This window comes from Oncorhynchus masou, chromosome 1, assembly GCF_036934945.1.
Source record: "Oncorhynchus masou masou isolate Uvic2021 chromosome 1, UVic_Omas_1.1, whole genome shotgun sequence".
In the NCBI taxonomy this organism is placed as follows: Eukaryota; Metazoa; Chordata; class Actinopteri; order Salmoniformes; family Salmonidae; genus Oncorhynchus; species Oncorhynchus masou.
In genome coordinates, this window is record NC_088212.1 from 45,431,946 (window position 1) to 45,451,051 (window position 19,106).

Below are 19,106 nucleotides of genomic sequence, written 5' to 3' on the forward strand. Positions count from 1 at the left end.
ATTGGCTTCTTATTTCGCAACAAAGCATCCTTCACTCATGCTGCCAAACATACCCTTGTAAAACTGACCATCCTACCTATCCTCGACTTCGGCGATGTCATTTACAAAATAGCCTCCAATACCCTACTCAACAAATTGGATGCAGTCTATCACAGTGCCATCCGTTTTGTCACCAAAGCCCCATATACTACCCACCATTGCGAACTGTACGCTCTCCTTGGCTAACCCTCGCTACATACTCGTCACCAAACCCACTGGCTCCATGTCATCTACAAGACCCTGCTAGGTAAAGTTCCCCCTTATCTCGGCTCGCTGGTCACCATAGCATCACCCACTTGTATCACGCGCTCCAGCAGGTATATCTCTCTGGTCACCACCAAAACCAATTTTTTCTTTGGCCGCCTCTCCTTCCAGTTCTCTGCTGCCAATGACTGGAACGAACTACAAAAAGCACTGAAACTGGAAACACTTATCTTCCTCACTAGCTTTAAGCACCAGCTGTCAGAGCAGCTCACAGATTACTGCACCTGTACATAGCCCATCTATAATTTAGCACAAACAACTACCTCTTTCCCTACTGTATTTATTTTATTTTGCTCCTTTGTACCCCATTATTTTTATTTCTACTTTGCACATTCTTCCACTGCAAATCTACCATTCCAGTGTTTTACTTGCTATATTGTATTTACTTTGCCACCATGGCCTTTTTTGCCCTTACCTCCCTTATCTCACATCGTATATAGACGTGTTTCTACTGTATATTTGTTTTACTCCATGTGTAACTCTGTGTCGTTGTATGTGTCGAACTGCTTTGCTTTATCTTGGCCAGGTCACAATTGTAAATGAGAACTTGTTCTCAACTTGCCTACCTGGTTAAATAAAGGTGAAATAAAATAAAATACATTTTTAAAAAGTATTCCGGCTCTCACAGACCTGTTAGTTTGTCTTTAAGAAGCCCTCCTGTTCTCCACTCATTACCTGTATTAACTGCACCTGTTTGAACTCGTTACCTGTATAAAAGACACCTGTCCACACACTCAAACAGACTCCAACCTCTCCACAACGGCCAAGACCAGAGAGCTGTGTAAGGACATCAGGGATAAAATTGTAGACCTGCAGAAGGCTGGGATGGGCTACAGGAAAATAGGCAAGCAGCTTGGTGAGAAGGCAACAACTGTTGGCGCAATTATTAGAAAATGTAAAAAGTTCAAGATGACGGTCAATCACCCTCGGTCTGGGGCTCCATGCAAGATCTCACCTCGTGGGGCATCAATGATCATGAGGAAGGTGAGGGATCAGCCCAGAACTACACGGCAGGACCTGGTCAATTACCTGAAGAGAGCTGGGACCACAGTCTCAAAGAAAACCATTAGTAACACACTACGCCGTCATGGATTAAAATCCTGCAGCGCACGCAAAGTCCCCCTGCTCAAGCCAGCGCATGTCCAGGCCCGTCTGAAGTTTGCCAATGACCATCTGGATGATCCAGAGGAGGAATGGGAGAAGGTCATGTGGTCTGATGAGACAAAAATAAAGCTTTTTGGTCTAAACTCCACTCGCTGTGTTTGGAGGAAGAAGAAGGATGAGTACAACCCCAAGAAAACCATCCCAACTGTGAAGCATGGAGGTGGAAACATACTTTGGAGATGCTTTTCTGCAAAGGGGACAGGACGACTGCACTGTATTGAGGGGAGGATGGATGGGGCCCTGTATCGCGAGATCTTGGCCAACAACCTCCATCCCTCAGTAAGAGCATTGAAGATGGGTCATGGCTGGGTCTTCGAGCATGACAACGACCCGAAACACACAGCCAGGGCAACTAAGGAGTGGCTCCGTAAGAAGCATCTCAAGACCTGAACCCAATAGAAAATCTTTGGAGGGAGCTGAAATTCCGTATTGCCCAACGTCAGTCCCGAAACCTGAAGGATCTGGAGAAGTGGGCCAAAATCCCTGCTGCAGTGTGTGCAAACCTGGTCAAGAATTACAGGAAACGTATGATCTCTGTAATTGCAAACAAAGGTTCTGCTTTTCTGATGTATCAAATACTCATGTCATGCAAAATAAAATGCTAATTAATTACTTAAAAATCATACAATGTGATTGTCTGGATTTTTCTTTTAGATTCTGTCTCTCACAGTTGAATTGTACCTACGATAAAATTCAAAGACCTCTACATGCTTTGTAAGTAGAAAAACCTGCAAAATCGGCAGTGTATCAAATAATTGTACTCCCTACTGTAAGTACGTACGTACATACATACATATATACATAGGTATGCGATACGCCATTCCATCTGGTTCACGATTAGTGGAACTATCATTTGTTTTTTAACAGGACAATGACCCAACACACCTCCAGGCTGTATAAGGGCTATTTGACCAAGAAGGAGAGTGATGGAGTGCTGCATCAGATGACCTGGCCTCCAACATAACCAAATTGAGATGGTTTGGGATGTGTCGGACCGTAGAGTGAAGGAAAGCAGCCAACAAGTGCATAGCATATGTGGGAACTCCTTCAAGACTTTTGGAAAAGCATTCCAGGTGAATCTGGTTGAGAAAGTGCCAAGAGTGTGCAAAGCTGTCAAAGGCAAAGGGTGGCTTTTGGAAGAATCTCAAATAGAAAATATATTTTGATTTGTTTAACACTTTTTTGGTTACTTCATGATTCCATATGCGTTATTTCATGGTATTGAGGTCTTCACTATTATTCTACAATGCAGAAATTAGTAAAAAATAAAGAAAAACCCTTGAATGAGTAGGTGTTCTAAAACTTTTGACCAGTAGTGTATGTACGGACATAATGTATTTACTTAGTTATTCACGTTTTCAAGTACAGGTGGTGAGTGTCCATATTGTTAAATAAGAATAATGAACACTGAACAAAACAATAAACGACAACGTGAAATAACAAAACCGAAACAGTTCCGTGTGGAACAAACACTGACACGGAAAATAATCACCCACCACTCAAAAGTGAAACCAGGCTACCTAAGTATGGTTCTCAATCAGGGACAACGATTGACAGCTGCCTCTGATTGAGAACCATACCAGGCCAAACACAGAAATCCCAAATTATAGAAAAAGGAACATAGACTGCCCACCCCAACTTACGCCCTGACCATACTAAAAACAAAGACAAAACAAAGGAACTAAGGTCAGAACGTGACAGCTACGGTTAAGCTAGGCAGTAGGCTTGTATTTGGGGTAATGGTAAACGACTTGTCAAGATATGTGCTCCAGTTCTTTTAATTTTTAAAAATTTAATTTGTAGAATTTTTAATTATTGAATATCCGAAACATACCATGTACTTGCAGTGAAGCCGCTCACCAACAACACCATACCAGTCATCCAACAGACTCCCATTCAGAGCGACACACAAGCATCCAGGGTCAATGCCCTGCTCAAAGGCACGTTGACGGATCGCCAACCAGGCCAAAAAACGTAAACCTGAACCCTCCAAGATCCCCCCACAGTTCCGCAATAGCTGTCCCTCAACCATTTGAGACCCTCCCCCCAGAAGAATAATAAATAAAAAATACAATTAATTCCATTCCCCACCCCCAAGAACCCCCCCAATGCAACAACAACCAAGAGAATGAACTAAAGAGAAAAAAGAAAAAGACAAGAAAACAGCAAACAACAACGGGTTATGGAATGAGTTTAGCTATGGATATGTTCCATGTGATGTTTGGATGATGACGTTTTTGCTTGTATGTTTCACAATAAAAGGTGAAATTGAGGAATACATTTGTGAAGACCTTTATTTGCCATCAGTACAAAACATTGTTCAGATGCTTTTCCAACAACACCGCCGTTTAGACGCGTTTGTTGCATCGTACGTTCTGTTGCTACTGTTCCAATCACATATTTGCGATCATATGCTGCAGCGACCACTCAACAATGATCACAAATATGTGATTGTATGTGTCAAAGGGTTAACCATATTTTCACATGTATTACATTTTGTTAAGACCACATGTTAAGACCACCTTTTCACGTGAGGAGAAAAGTATGTTTTACCTCAGATGTGAATTGTGAAACATTCATCATTTCACATGTAAAAAAAAAACTCCACATGACAATCTCACTTTCACATGTGGAATTGCATGTTCACATGTGAAAGCGAAAATCAAACTTGCAGTTCCACATGTAAGAAAACTCGACATTTACTCCAATGTTTGTAAACAATGTAAATGCAAATAAACAGTGTATAGCCTTCTTTCTTTTTAAAACTACAATTTTGACATTATGGATGGTCAGTCCTTGCATCCATAGTGTAGTCTATGGATTTGAGAGTGGTTGCAATGTTCCCTATCTTTGGTAATGTTACTCTGGCTTTCGCTTTTACAGCTCTTTTTCCAGTTGAAAGTTTTAGCAGATTCATTCCACCAACTTAGCACCCTGCATCTCACTGCTGGTTTGCCTCTGCAGTTTAACCGAGTAGGTCTCTGGATGGGTGACCAGATGAAGCGGGAAGTGGTGTAAGTAAGAATGTGAAAGATAAACGTGTAAAAATAAATGTTCATGTGAAACTTCAACATGTGGCCAAAAACCAAATGTCTGACTTTCGTGAACGTTTTACATGATTTATTATTATTTATTTTTTACATCTGAAATTGTTCATTATGTTTTTGTTATAAGGGCGGGGCACCAATACACAATCAATCATTGGTAAAGAAGCAGTTACATAGCGATATCATCCGATCGGTCTGAGCATCCAAGCAGACCATCTGCAGACTTCATCAAAGAGCAGCTCCTAATGGCCATGGCAGCAACGGGACAAAATAGGTGTAGACGAAGTTATCCCATCGGCACATTGTTATTGCAAGCTTTGTCGAAATATACTGATGCAACTGTCCTTTGGTCAAACAGGCTAATGGTAGAATGTCAGATGTATCATCATTATTGATACCATCAAAGTCACTCGGTGTGAGGTTGTTTGTTACTGCAATAAATGAATGACTATCCATAACAGGAGATATACAAATCAATTGTCCCACTCAAATGTCAACATTATTGATCCTATAGGTGTCAGAGGTAGACGAACAGAGAACATGATTCTATTTAGTAAATAATTGTTATGTAGGTAAGAGGTATCCTAAATATAATGATAACTTTGCTTTCACAAAGCACTGAGTCAAATTGCATTATGTTTAGTATGCTAGTTTGAAATTCAATAAGAAATATTTCAGATTTGTCCAAATGGTCCCCTTCACGTTACCTTCTCAATGTAGCAGCAGCATGCGGAGCGCATGACCTTGCTCTATTTCAATTGTATTAGTCCATAGCCTAATTTACAATCATGCACCTGCACCATCCTAGTCAATGAAGCCTATAAACAACTTTCTGGGCGGTTGGTTATCTGTGTACTTACCCTCAACAAGACTGGTCTTCATGATTTATGAATAAATCCAGTAGTTGAATAAATCCAGCAGAGGGAACTCTGTTTCCAGAGACTGTATATCCGCTCTCGGTTGCAATCGATAGATATTTGCAAATCGAGTTCACTGTGTAGTCACGGACCCCCTAAGCCACCGTTATATTCAAACTTTAGACGGAGGTTTTCCTGCTGAAGCCGACAGAAGGCTGGATCAGCGCTCAGTCATTTGGGCCACTGTGAGCGAAGACAAAAACTAGAGTGTAATATCCAAACTGGGACCTTTCAACCAACACACAACGCACGGGAGCGCAGAGCACCCTTCCAAAAGGACGCACAAACAAGCAACAAAAAAACACAAAGAGCTCAAAGTTCCAGAATTTGGAAAATCAAAAATAGACAGAAAAAAATCAAAAATAAATCCATGGATACTGTGGTACATATCCTGTCTGATTTCTACCAGGCTGTAATCCGAACGAGGTAGGCCGAAATGAGAAGAAACCGCTGTGTATGGTTGTATATTGGCCGCGCTGCCGTGCAAGATACAGTATGCGTTTGCATGGAGTCGTGAAAAAAGAGAGGGCGGGGCGGGAAGAGAGGGGCACTCAATCGAGAGAGAGAGAGTCCAAAGATGAATGTTTTATGGGTCTGGATCAGGGACTGCACGCTAATGAATGTTTTATAAGATTCGGGTGGTTTGACGTGCTGGGAATCTATTTGGATCAGACATGGTCAAGCAAGCACACACATGCATACGAAAAAAAAATGACACTGTGTATGCGAATGGCTTTATGGGATCAGGCTTTACGGTACCAGGCAAAATAAACTATGGTAGGGATGTGGCAACGCAGTTCTGACTGTCAAACATTCTAGACGGAATGGATCTTGACTCGCCATTAAGAACTGCATTGAGAATGAGCTTTTGACTGAACGTAATTATGTAGCCTACATATAAGCTTTTGTTATTTCAGTAAAATGTAATGCACAATTCTATTCTGTTAGAAATCTCCCAAATATTCATCACAGTTTAGCATTCACCAAGTGAACCATCGAGGTCATATTTTTTCATTGAGATAGTATAGCCTACTGTCAGATACATTTTCGCACCGTCATTAGGTTTACACTACAGTAGGCTACACAAGTGCACAAAAAAGCTTCTCGGGATCATGCGAAACGTTTGAGTGGATGCGGCCAACAGCTATTTGATTTAATACAAACTGCAGTTAAAAAGTGATTGAATATTGAGCACAATCGACGCATGGTGTTGAGATTGATTGGACCGAGAGAGTACCAAATCCCTGTGCTGTGTGCAGGCAGGCCTACTGAAACCCAAGTGATTTTGATCAGTAAAGACTCACTGTTATTTTTAAGTACCATGCGCCCCCTAGCGGTAGACCGAGTTATAACGTGGTCCTTCACCACTATGGACAACACCAGAGATGCTGTGGTAGATGTTCTCTCTCACCTTATAGTCTTGGGGCAACAAACTGGATATAGTGCAATTGAAGCTACCAGATGTCGTAACATACAACAAATATTTTAAATATATATATATATATATATATACATTTTGTTATATCTTATAAAGGAGACCAAATTCAATAGAAGATACAAGAGAGAATAGCATCTGATTTGCATCTGATTTGAGTGAATCAGACTGAACAATGCACTTCTGATGCCTGTGTTCTAGCATCAGACATAATGCCAACATATGTGGTCTTAGTTTACTTCTGGCCACAGTACAGATCATGGTGCATTTTAAGCTACAGACACTAAAACCAAGAGATTAAATAATATAATATCTGACAGGTGAGATGATGGATTGCTGAATACAATTTGAGGGTAGACTGTAAACCGGGGGGGGGGGGGATAAGCCCAATCACCTTTGCTATTGAATCACACTAATAGAATACCCTGCAGAGCCTTCTATGAAACGCTTTGCAGTACAGGCCAGATAGGTTGGCAGTTGGCATGGGTAACATGACTTTTGTAACCTGGGAGAGCAAAGGTCACCCATTGTACGGAAGCATTGAGAGACTTAAACCTCAGTTAACACCTGGCTGGGGCTCAAGTCATACCCATATTACAGTTTTAACACTGTAGCTCTTTTTCCCATGGTGAAATAAAATCACAGAATGGCATCGGGTAGCTCGTGTAGCCACCAGGTAGTCTCACCGCACACATACAGTACCTTCAGAAAGTATTCACACCCCTTGACTTTTTCCACATGTTGTTGTGTTAGAGCCTGCATTTAAAATGTATTAAATTGAGATGTATTGTCACTGATCTACACACAATAGCCCATAATGTCAAAGAGGAATTATGTTTAAATGGTGATTTTAAAACAGTTACAGAGTTTAATGGCTGTGTTAGGAGATAACTGAGGATGGATCAACAACATTGTATTTACTTCACAGTACTAACATTAACAACAAAGCGAAAAGAAGGAAGCTTGTACAGAGTAAAACACACTCAAAACATGCAACCTGTTTGCAATAAGGCATTAAAGTTAGTGTAGTGTCAACATCGCAGCCACTACCAGCTAGCCTACTCCAGCAGTACTGTATCATTTCAATCATTTTAGTCAATAAGATTCTTGCTACGTAAGCTTAACTTTCTGAACATTCGAGACGTGTAGTCCACTTGTCATTCCAATCTCCTTTGCATTAGCGTAGCCTCTTCTGTACCCTGTCAACTATGTGTCTATCTATCCCTGTTCTCTCCTCTCTGCACAGACCATACAAACGCTCCACACCGCGTGGCCGCGGCCACCCTAATCTGGTGGTCCCAGCGAGCACGACCCACGTGGAGTTCCTGGTCTCCGGTAGCCTCTGGAACTGCCGATCTGCGGCCAACAAGGCAGAGTTCATCTCAGCCTATGCCTCCCTCCAGTCCCTCGACTTCCTGGCACTGACGGAAACATGGATCACCACAGATAACACTGCTACTCCTACTGCTCTCTCTTCGTCCGCCCACGTGTTCTCGCACACCCCGAGAGCTTCTGGTCAGCGGGGTGGTGGCACCGGGATCCTCATCTCTCCCAAGTGGTCATTCTCTCTCTCTCCCCTTACCCATCTATCTATCGCCTCCTTTGAATTCCATGCTGTCACAGTTACCAGCCCTTTCAAGCTTAACATCCTTATCATTTATCGCCCTCCAGGTCCCCTCGGAGAGTTCATCAATGAGCTTGATGCCTTGATAAGCTCCTTTCCTGAGGACGGCTCACCTCTCACAGTCCTGGGCGACTTTAACCTCCCCACGTCTACCTTTGACTCATTCCTCTCTGCCTCCTTCTTTCCACTCCTCTCCTCTTTTTGACCTCACCCTCTCACCTTCCCCCTACTCACAAGGCAGGCAATACGCTCGACCTCATCTTTACTAGATGCTGTTCTTCCACTAACCTCATTGCAACTCCCCTCCAAGTCTCCGACCACTACCTTGTATCCTTTTCCCTCTCGCTCTCATCCAACACTTCCCACACTGCCCCTACTCGGATGGTATCGCGCCGTCCCAACCTTCGCTCTCTCTCCCCCGCTACTCTCTCCTCTTCCATCCTATCATCTCTTCCCTCTGCTCATACCTTCTCCAACCTTTCTCCTGATTCTGCCTCCTCAACCCTCCTTTCTTCCCTTTCTGCATCCTTTGACTCTCTATGTCCCCTATCCTCCAGGCCGGCTCGGTCCTCCCCTCCCGCTCCGTGGCTCGATGACTCATTGCGAGCTCACAGAACAGAGCTCCGGGCAGCCGAGCGGAAATGGAGGAAAACTGCCTCCCTGCGGACCTGGCATCCTTTCACTCCCTCCTCTCTACATTTTCCTCCTCTGTCTCTGCTGCTAAAGCCACTTTCTACCACTCTAAATTCCAAGCATCTGCCTCTAACCCTAGGAAGCTCTTTGCCACCTTCTCCTCCCTCCTGAATCCTCCTCCCCCTCCCCCCCTCCTCCCTCTCTGCAGATGACTTCGTCAACCATTTTGAAAAGAAGGTCGACGACATCCGATCCTCGTTTGCTAAGTCAAACGACACCGCTGGTTCTGCTCACACTGCCCTACCCTGTGCTCTGACCTCTTTCTCCCTCTCTCTCCAGATGAAATCTCGCTTCTTGTGGCGGCCGGCCGCCCAACAACCTGCCCGCTGACCCTATCCCCTCCTCTCTTCTCCAGACCATTTCCAGGGACCTTCTCCCTTACCTCACCTCGCTCATCAACTCATCCCTGACCGCTGGCTACGTCCCTTCCGTCTTCAAGAGAGCGAGAGTGCACCCCTTCTGAAAAAACCTACACTCGATCCCTCCGATGTCAACAACTACAGACCAGTATCCCTTCTTTCTTTTCTCTCCAAAACTCTTGAACGTGCCGTCCTTGGCCAGCTCTCCCGCTATCTCTCTCAGAATGACCTTCTTGATCCAAATCAGTCAGGTTTCAAGACTAGTCATTCAACTGAGACTGCTCTTCTCTGTATCACGGAGGCGCTCCGCACTGCTAAAGCTAACTCTCTCTCCTCTGCTCTCATCCTTCTAGACCTATCGGCTGCCTTCGATACTGTGAACCATCAGATCCTCCTCTCCACCCTCTCCGAGTTGGGCATCTCCGGCGCGGCCCACGCTGGATTGCGTCCTACCTGACAGGTCGCTCCTACCAGGTGGCGTGGCGAGAATCTGTCTCCTCGCCACGCGCTCACTTCTGGTGTCCCCCAGGGCTCTGTTCTAGGCCCTCTCCTATTCTCGCTTACACCAAGTCACTTGGCTCTGTTATAACCTCACATGGTCTCTCCTATCATTGCTATGCAGACGACACACAATTAATCTTCTCCTTTCCCCCTTCTGATGACCAGGTGGCGAATCGCATCTCTGCATGTCTGGCAGACATATCAGTGTGGATGACGGATCACCACCTCAAGCTGAACCTCGGCAAGACGGAGCTGCTCTTCCTCCCGGGGAAGGACTGCCCGCTCCATGATCTCGCCATCACGGTTGACAACTCCATTGTGTCCTCCTCCCAGAGCGCTAAGAACCTTGGCGTGATCCTGGACAACACCCTGTCGTTCTCAACCAACATCATGGCGGTGGCCCGTTCCTGTAGGTTCATGCTCTACAACATCCGCAGAGTACGACCCTGCCTCACACAGGAAGCGGCGCAGGTCCTAATCCAGGCACTTGTCATCTCCCGTCTGGATTACTGCAACTCGCTGTTGGCTGGGCTCCCTGCCTGTGCCATTAAACCCCTACAACTCATCCAGAACGCCGCAGCCCGTCTGGTGTTCAACCTTCCCAAGTTCTCTCACGTCACCCCGCTCCTCCGCTCTCTCCACTGGCTTCCAGTTGAAGCTCGCATCCGCTACAAGACCATGGTGCTTGCCTACGGAGCTGTGAGGGGAACGGCACCGCAGTACCTCCAGGCTCTGATCAGGCCCTACACCCAAGCAAGGGCACTGCGTTCATCCACCTCTGGCCTGCTCGCCTCCCTACCATTGAGGAAGTACAGTTCCCGCTCAGCCCAGTCAAAACTGTTCGCTGCTCTGGCCCCCCAATGGTGGAACAAACTCCCTCACGACGCCAGGACAGCGGAGTCAATCACCACCTTCCGGAGACACCTGAAACCCCACCTCTTCAAGGAATACCTAGGATAGGATAAGTAATCCTTCTCACCACCCCCCCCTTAATGATTTAGATGCACTATTGTAAAGTGGCTGTTCCACTGGATGTCAGAAGGTGAATTCACCAATTTGTAAGTCGCTCTGGATAAGAGCGTCTGCTAAATGACTTAAATGTAATGTAAAATGTAAAGTAATGCTGCAAAAAATGTGGGAAAGAAATTGACTTTTTGTCCTGAATACAAAGTTTTTCATTTGGAACTAATCCTTTACAACACATCACTGAGTACCACTCTTCACATGTTCAAGCATAGTGGTGACTACATCATGTTATGGGTATGCTTGTCAAAAACCTACAGGAAAACCTTGTTCAGTCTACTTTCCAACAGACACTGGGAGACAAATGTACCTTTCAGCAGGACAATTACCAAAAACATAATGTAAAATATACACTGGAGTTGCTTACCAAGACGACATTGAATGTTCCTGAGTGACCTAGCTACAGTTTGACTTAAATCGGCTTGAAAACCTATGGCTGGACTTGAAACTGTCTGACTAGCATTGATCAACAACCAACTTGACAGAGCTTGAGGAATTTTTTAAAGAATAAATTGGCAAATCTTGTACAATCCAGAAAGACTTACAGCTGTCATCGCTACCAAGGGTAATGTATTGACTCATGGGGTTGAATCCTTATCTAATCAAGATATATTCGTGTTTTATTTTCCATTAATGTTTTTAAGATTTTAGACATTTTCTCCCACTTTAACATTAGAGTATTTTATGTAGATCATTGACAAAATATTACATTTACATCCATTGTTATCCCACTTTGTTAGACAACATGTGGAAAAAGTCAAGGGGTGAGAATACTTTCTGAAGGCACTGTAGTTTTCGGAATATCACTGTGGAGATCTTGAATTAATTCCAGCCTCCTTTTATGTCCATATGTCAGTGTGTAGGTGGGGGATATATCATTACTGATTCTACTGCTTCCTCTCAACTCATTATAGAGTACAGTCTCTAATCTCCAAGACACCCACATTACCACTGCAGTGCATTATTCACGAATATGCATCCCAAATGACACCTTATTTCCTTTATAATGCACTACTTTTGACCACGTAGTGCACTATATAGGTAATAGGGTGCCATTTGGGAAATGGACACTGATATACAGGACTGAAAATGATAGGTATATTGTGTGGGAGGTTGGAGGTTGGAGTCTCCTCCGTACAATAAGAGACTGTAAATTACTGCAGGTGATCACCATCACCATATGAATGAACTTCAAGAAAATCATCTAAAAATCTTTAATTCATGACTGTAATGAAATGAGTGAGTCAAGATGTTTGAGTTTCAAAGCCGAAAGTTCTGGTTTCTATACTATCCTTTCAAACATGGGAGCTGGATCAGATCAATTACATCCTTTGGTAGGAGTGGAATTTGCAGGTGTTGCCATTGGAGGGATACCATTAATTAAATGACATGTGCAGGACTAGCTTACATTCATAACCAGAACGATTAGTGTCCCGTGTAGTAGTAATAGCTATGCAACAGTGGTAAGTTGTATTTGGACATTGTCATTCCCTACCTCCATCAAAAGCATCACAGGTGCATCTTAAATTAACGATGGCTGTTCATTCCATCAATATCAATATTTTACAAGATACCCTGAATGTATTACATGCCAGGCTTCATAAAGAAACACTCTACATAGCATTGAGGAAAACCAATCAAGATTCCCTTCATCCAATCCCTCTTTCCACAGCTGCTGTCATTATTAGGAACAGAATGTGAGACAGATATCACACATTCTTTTCAACTTGTAGGACATAGTGTTCACTCACAATGCTGCTGGGTCTTCATTGAGGTGACACTAGGAGTGCCTCCCACCTTGCACCCTATTTCCCATATAGTGCACCTCTTTTAACCAGGCCCCTAGCTGGACAAAGGAAGTGCACTAAATAGAGAATAGGGTACCATTTGAGATGCACACCTAGTCAGATATCACTTCTGCCCTTGCAGACCTCATGACAGGTAATTTTCCCTCAGTGGCCTGGAGAAGACAATAGCAGTGATGGAATTGTTTTCACACTCTGTCCAGAACCTTATTAACTCATTGGAATAAATGCAATGTTGACTTGTTCACATTAAGATGGAATTACGCTGATTCCTTCTTTCCTTGCCTACACGTTCTCATCTCACACTTTTTCCATTTGTCGTTTCAATTAGATTCCCCTTCTAAGTCATCGGGACCGTGTGGATTGGATTGGCTTTGACTCATAAATTAAGACGCAGTCGTCCGATGTATGTACTTTAGTGTGGCTGGAGGCCGGTGGGGAATGGCTTGTGTCCCTATTGGCACCCTATGCCCTATATGGTGCACTACCTTTGATCAAAGGCCCATAAGCTCTGGTCAAAGGTAGTCCATTATTTTGGGAATAGGGTGCCAGATCACGCCTGACGGCCACTACCTCTAGAGGGGGGATGCAAATGTCATCCCCAACGGCGGTAAAGTCATACATTATCGGCCCACAAGGCTATATTCCTTGAACCTGTCACTTGGTTTAAAGGACAAGTAGATGGGAATGTATTCTCTCTTGCTCTCTCACTCTCTCACTCTGCATCTTAATGTGCTCTGTCTGTCTGTTGACTCTAAGTTTCTTATACAGAGTGTAGAGGATGTTTGGGTGAGCAGTACAGACCCAGATCATTAGTCTCATAGTATAGCTTTGGTTTGATGCTGTCTTCTGGGTGATATGGGGACACAATGACATATGTCAGTGGGTGTATTTCTCCCACAGTAGCAAAATCAATTGAACTTTTAATAAGCTGTCTGTAAGTTGAGAGTTATACAGTGTACTTAAGGACTCATGGTCCACTGTATAGGCCTACTGTATACGCCTACTGTGTGTATGCACTTCACATTATCAGTATTTATTGGATAACAGCATGAATTGGTTCTATAAATTGTTTGAGACTTGTTGTGATTATAGGTCAGATAGAATATAAAACCTATTTGATGTTAGTTTCAGTGTAACAGATGGAACACAACAAGAGTAAAAAAGATTACATTGGACAATCAACTCCACTACAGCACAGAACAGTATAAGAACCTTACATAATCAAGCATTTGTTTGTAGCTGGTATTTACAGCCCCCCTTCTGCACTGACGGATGCTGAATATTCAAAACCTTTCAATCTGAATTAGTTATTTTAAAAGATTTTTAACTGGATTGGTTTACCCCGGACTCTGATCATTTGAAGAATATTTGTCTTGACATTAACCCGGCTCAACTAAGATTCAAACCTACACCGGATTAATGTAAGAAACACGCTGATTTACCTCATTTTGAAAATTTGCCCCCAAAAGTAGTTATTGAGTGGTGTCTTTGCTAAGGACACCAGTGATCACTGTCCAACTACATGTGTTAGAGATACCAAACAGAAAAACATTGATTCTCATATGATTATAAAGAGAAATGTAAAAAAAAAAAGAAAACTCCCCAGACGTTTTGCATGACATGCAATTGCTCTGAGCTTTCCTCTGTCAGCTGCATGCCTGACCCTAAAAGGGCTCTTGAACATTTCTCATCTATTTTTATATCTCTAGCAGATGCTCCCTTTAAACATCTTAGAGTTAAAAATAGAACAAAACCAACAAATTGGTTCTCTGTAAAACTTTCAGATCTCATTATGATGAGAAATCAGGCCTGGGACAAGGCTAGAAAAACTGACCCTGTAGCTGATTGGCCGCACTTCAGGCAATTGAGAAATAGATGTACTTCCTCAATTAATTAAGAAAACAAAATCAAGCTACTTTCTGTGTTCTATCTCAGACTCTGCTGGTGATCCGTCTACATTTTGGAAAACAGTTAATGCACTGAAGCGTGGAAATTCCTCTCCTTCCCTCCCTAAGAAGACTCTGGCATCATTAATGAGAAACAATATGCTTTTAAACAGCATTTTATCTCATCAGGTTTTTTATTTGAAAGAAATAGTGGTTTAATTGACACTGGTCAGTCAGTCGACTGATCTTCCCTCTCCCAACCTCCAGTTGGCTCAATGGCAGATCAATGAACTTCTAGTGAAGCTTTGTTTTCATTTCAACATATTTCTTCTTGTGATATGCTATATGCCTTGCTTAAGATTTTTCTTTTTAAAAAATCCACTGGGACTGATTTGCTTAATCCTTTCTTGTTGCAACTTTCTGCTCTCCTGATTGCTGAGTCATTGACGCATATTTTTAATCATGACGGTGATCTCTAATGCTATCCCCCGAGTTTGGAAGGTGGCCCATGTTCTCCCTCTCCATAAAGATGCTCATGCCTAGCAAAATTTTTAGAAGCATTAATCCACTGTCAGCTTAGATCCTTCATAGCTACGAGATTTATTCTAAATGTTCACCAATCTGGTTTCAGGAAACACTGGATGCTTGCTTTATTCACATATCAAAAGCTTTTTATACTGTTAACCACTCTATATTAATTCAACATTTGTCTGCAATCAGTATGGATCAGGTATTATGTAATTGGTTAGAAAATACTTGACAGACGGGACACAATGTGTTTTTTCTCATAGTGTTTCATTGATATTGCGAAAGGTGTCCCACATGGATTGATTTTAGGTCCTGCACTTATTACTGTCTTTAAAAATAATGTTGCTCAATCAAAAAAAATTTTTTACATGACACTGTTGTATATGCTATTGCCCCCAAGGTTGACCAGACTTCAGTCTGCCTTCATTGCTTTGCAGAAAGCCTTTTTTGAACTGAAATTGGTAGTTAATGCCGATAAAACCAAGTATATGTTATTCTTCAAATCACATAATTGATTTATGCACATGTACATTGGATGGTGCCATCATTGATCGTGTCCCCGCTTATAAATACCTGGCTATTTGAATTGACGAAAGCTATACTTCAAAAAGCATGTTGATGAGTTATTTAAGAAATTAATCCTTAAAATAGGCTTATTTTATATGAATAGGTTTTGTCTTTCATTAAATAGCAGAAAACAAATCATTTATTCGACATTCATACCGGATATAGACAATGGCAAAATTATCTATATGAAGGCAGCAGCCACTGTATTGAAGCCAATAGACACCGTTTATCATAGCGCACTCCGCTTTTTATGGGCAATAAGTTCCGTACACATTATTGCATTCTGTATCAGAAACTAGGCTGACCCTCTTTGAAGTCTCGAAGATCAATGCATTGCACTCTTTTTGTTTATATAGACATCCGGGATAAACTACCGCCATACCTTACCTAATTGTTAACTTACAGACTTACGTACAACATACTGTACCCGACCTGGCCTCAGGGATGCTAACTCCGGAGATCCCTTTGATCTCCACTGAGTTGGGTAAATCTGCTTTTAGTTTTTTTGCACCTTACTTGTGGAATAATCGCCAAGGCTGGATGAATTGGTTGATGACCTTTTAACTAAAGAATGTGTTCTAGGATTGTGTTTAGCTTTTCTTGTGTTGATGTAATTATTAATGTGTATATTGATGTGCATAGTGTATATGGATGTGTATAGGGGCTCATCTGTAAAAGAGATGTTGGGTTTTGCTTGGGTGTTGTGGACACTGGTGGTGAAAAGACAATCTCATGACTCTGGATAAGAAAATTGTGTCTTTGATCCCAGTTGTGGACACTGAGGGCATGTTAAATCCATGGGGGGGAGCCCTAATAAAACAAGGTAGATTGGTCCTACTACTGTTCAAATGTACAAAAATGTAGCCGTACAAATCAACAACTGACACAAGAAAGATAGGCCTACATGTAATTTGTGCCGATCAACACGCACAGATCAGCTCGACAGAATTAACACCACAAGGCTATCAATGATTCTTACAGGCTTCACAGCTTGAACTTCAATCATTAGAACTATAGGCTACATTGCTGTAGGATTTGTGACACTACGCAATGAGTGTTAGTAGGCTACACACGGTATTGGTTGTACTACTGCGACATACAAAATGTTCAACATTTTTAATCTAGGCCTATCTGAAATGCAGCCATTTACACAACTGTAATTTTGCACACAAAAAAGCACACAATGTTGTAGAGAAGCCCCACAAAGACGGGAAGCCCAAGATGCGCTCATTAAAACAGGACACACCGCACACCCTAACCATCATTCTTGACCATAGACAGAAGGCTTCCTCAGCCAGTTACCGTGATAAATGGATAATGTTAGATGTGCTGCCAATTTCAGCATCACTGGAGTTGAAAGCCAGGACAACAGGAACATGGCGCCAGGGCTCACCTCGGAACACAACCAATTAGGCTACATTGGTCATTGTCTCTATAAACATCAAATAACGCAAAGCTGTATATCTATCAAAAGCAATTAGACCCGCAATGACATTAAATGACATTAAATACTGTATGTCCACAGTAAAACAAGTCCTAGATCAACATAGCCTGAAAGGCCGCTCAGCAAGTAAGAAGATACTACTCCACAACCACCATAAAAGAGCCAGACTTTGCATCTGCACATGGGTACAAAGATCATACTTTTTTGGAGAAATGTCCTCTGGTCTGATGAAATAAAAATAGAACTGTTTGGCCATAATGACCATCATTATGTTTGGAGGACAAAGGGGGATTCTTGCAAGCTGAAGAACACCATCCTGACCGTGGAGCACGGGGGTGGCAGCATCATGTTGTGGGTGTGTTTTACTGCTGGAGGGACTGGTGCACTTCACAAAATAGATGGCATCATGAGGGAGGAAAATTATGTGGATATATTGAAGCAACATCTCAAGACATCCGTCAGGAAGTTAAAGCTTGGGGGCAAATGGGTCTTCCAAATGGATAATGACCCGAAGCATACTTCCAAAGTTGTAGCAAAATGGCTTAAGGACAACAAAGTCAAGGTATTGGAGGGGCCATCACAAAGCCCTGACATCAATCCTATAGAAAATGTTTTGGGCAGAACTGAAAAAGCATATGCGAGCAAACCTGACTCAGTTACACCAGCTCTGTCAGGAGGAATGGGCCAAAATTCACCCAATTTATTGTGGGATGCTTGTGGAAGGCAACCTGAAACGTTTGACCCAAGTTAAACAGTTTAAAGGCAATGCTACCAAATACTAATTGAGTTTATGTAAACTTCTGACCCACTGGGAATGTGATGAAATAAATAAAAGCTAAAATAAATAATTATCTCTACTATTATTCTGACATTTCACATTCTTAAAATAAAGTGATGATCCTAGCTGAAGACAGAGAATTTTTACTAGGATTAAATGTCAGGAATTGTGAAAAACTGAATTGAAATGTACTTAAGGTTAAGGTCTATGTTAACTTCCGACTTCAACTGTATTCCTTGCCATCAATTCTGAAACTAACTGCTGCTCTTTGTTAAGCGTTGCAGTCAGTTCAGTCGCTGTGGTAGCTGACATGTATAATGTTAAATCATCTGTGTACTGTACATAGACACACTGGCTTTACTCAAAACCAGTGGCATGTCATTTGTAAAGTTTGAAAAATATAAGGGGCCTAAACAGCTGCCCTGGAGAATTCCTGATTCTACCTGGATTATGTTGGAGATGCTTCAATTAACGAACACCCTTTGGGTTATGTTAGACAGTTAACTCTTTATCCACAATATAGCAGGGGATGTAATCATAACACATACGTTTTTCCAGTAGCAGACCATGATCGCTAATGTCAAAAGCCGCGCTAAAGTCTTACAAATCATTCCTTGTAATCTCTTCAACCCTCACCTCATTCACCATGACAGTAGCAGACTTGATGTTTCACCTCACCATTAACACTGGCAAATGGTTCAAAACAAGTCAGGATTATTAAAAATACGGAATTTTAAGTTGCAGTGACAGTTCATAATTATTGGCACCCTTGATAAAGATGAGCAAAAAAGACTGTATAAAATAAATAATAGAAATACTGAGCTATATTGCATGCTCCAAAAAAATGGGAAATTATATTATTTTATACTAATACCGGGAAGGGACAACTTTGATAGGGGTGGGGATCACAAAACATCTGAACTCATCATGAGGGGCCGCAGTGGCTCGTGGGTCTGCATAACAACATCCAGACCCACACATGCAGTGTCCTCAGCGTGTTTAAAAAATATATATATTTAACCTTTTTTA

General features: G+C 42.4%; 1 protein-coding gene across 1 annotated transcript in view; it reads right to left on the reverse strand.

Moving 5' to 3' along the window:
- Window positions 1-5,918, reverse strand: part of LOC135554393 (reticulon-4 receptor-like) — a 117,726-nt gene extending 111,808 nt beyond the window's left edge. The window contains exon 1 of the mRNA XM_064986724.1: window positions 5,375-5,918. Coding sequence (XP_064842796.1) covers window positions 5,375-5,396 — 22 coding nt within the window. The 5' untranslated portion in view covers window positions 5,397-5,918. The remainder of the gene's footprint in view (window positions 1-5,374) is intronic.
- Between the last annotated feature and the right edge of the window lie 13,188 nt (window positions 5,919-19,106).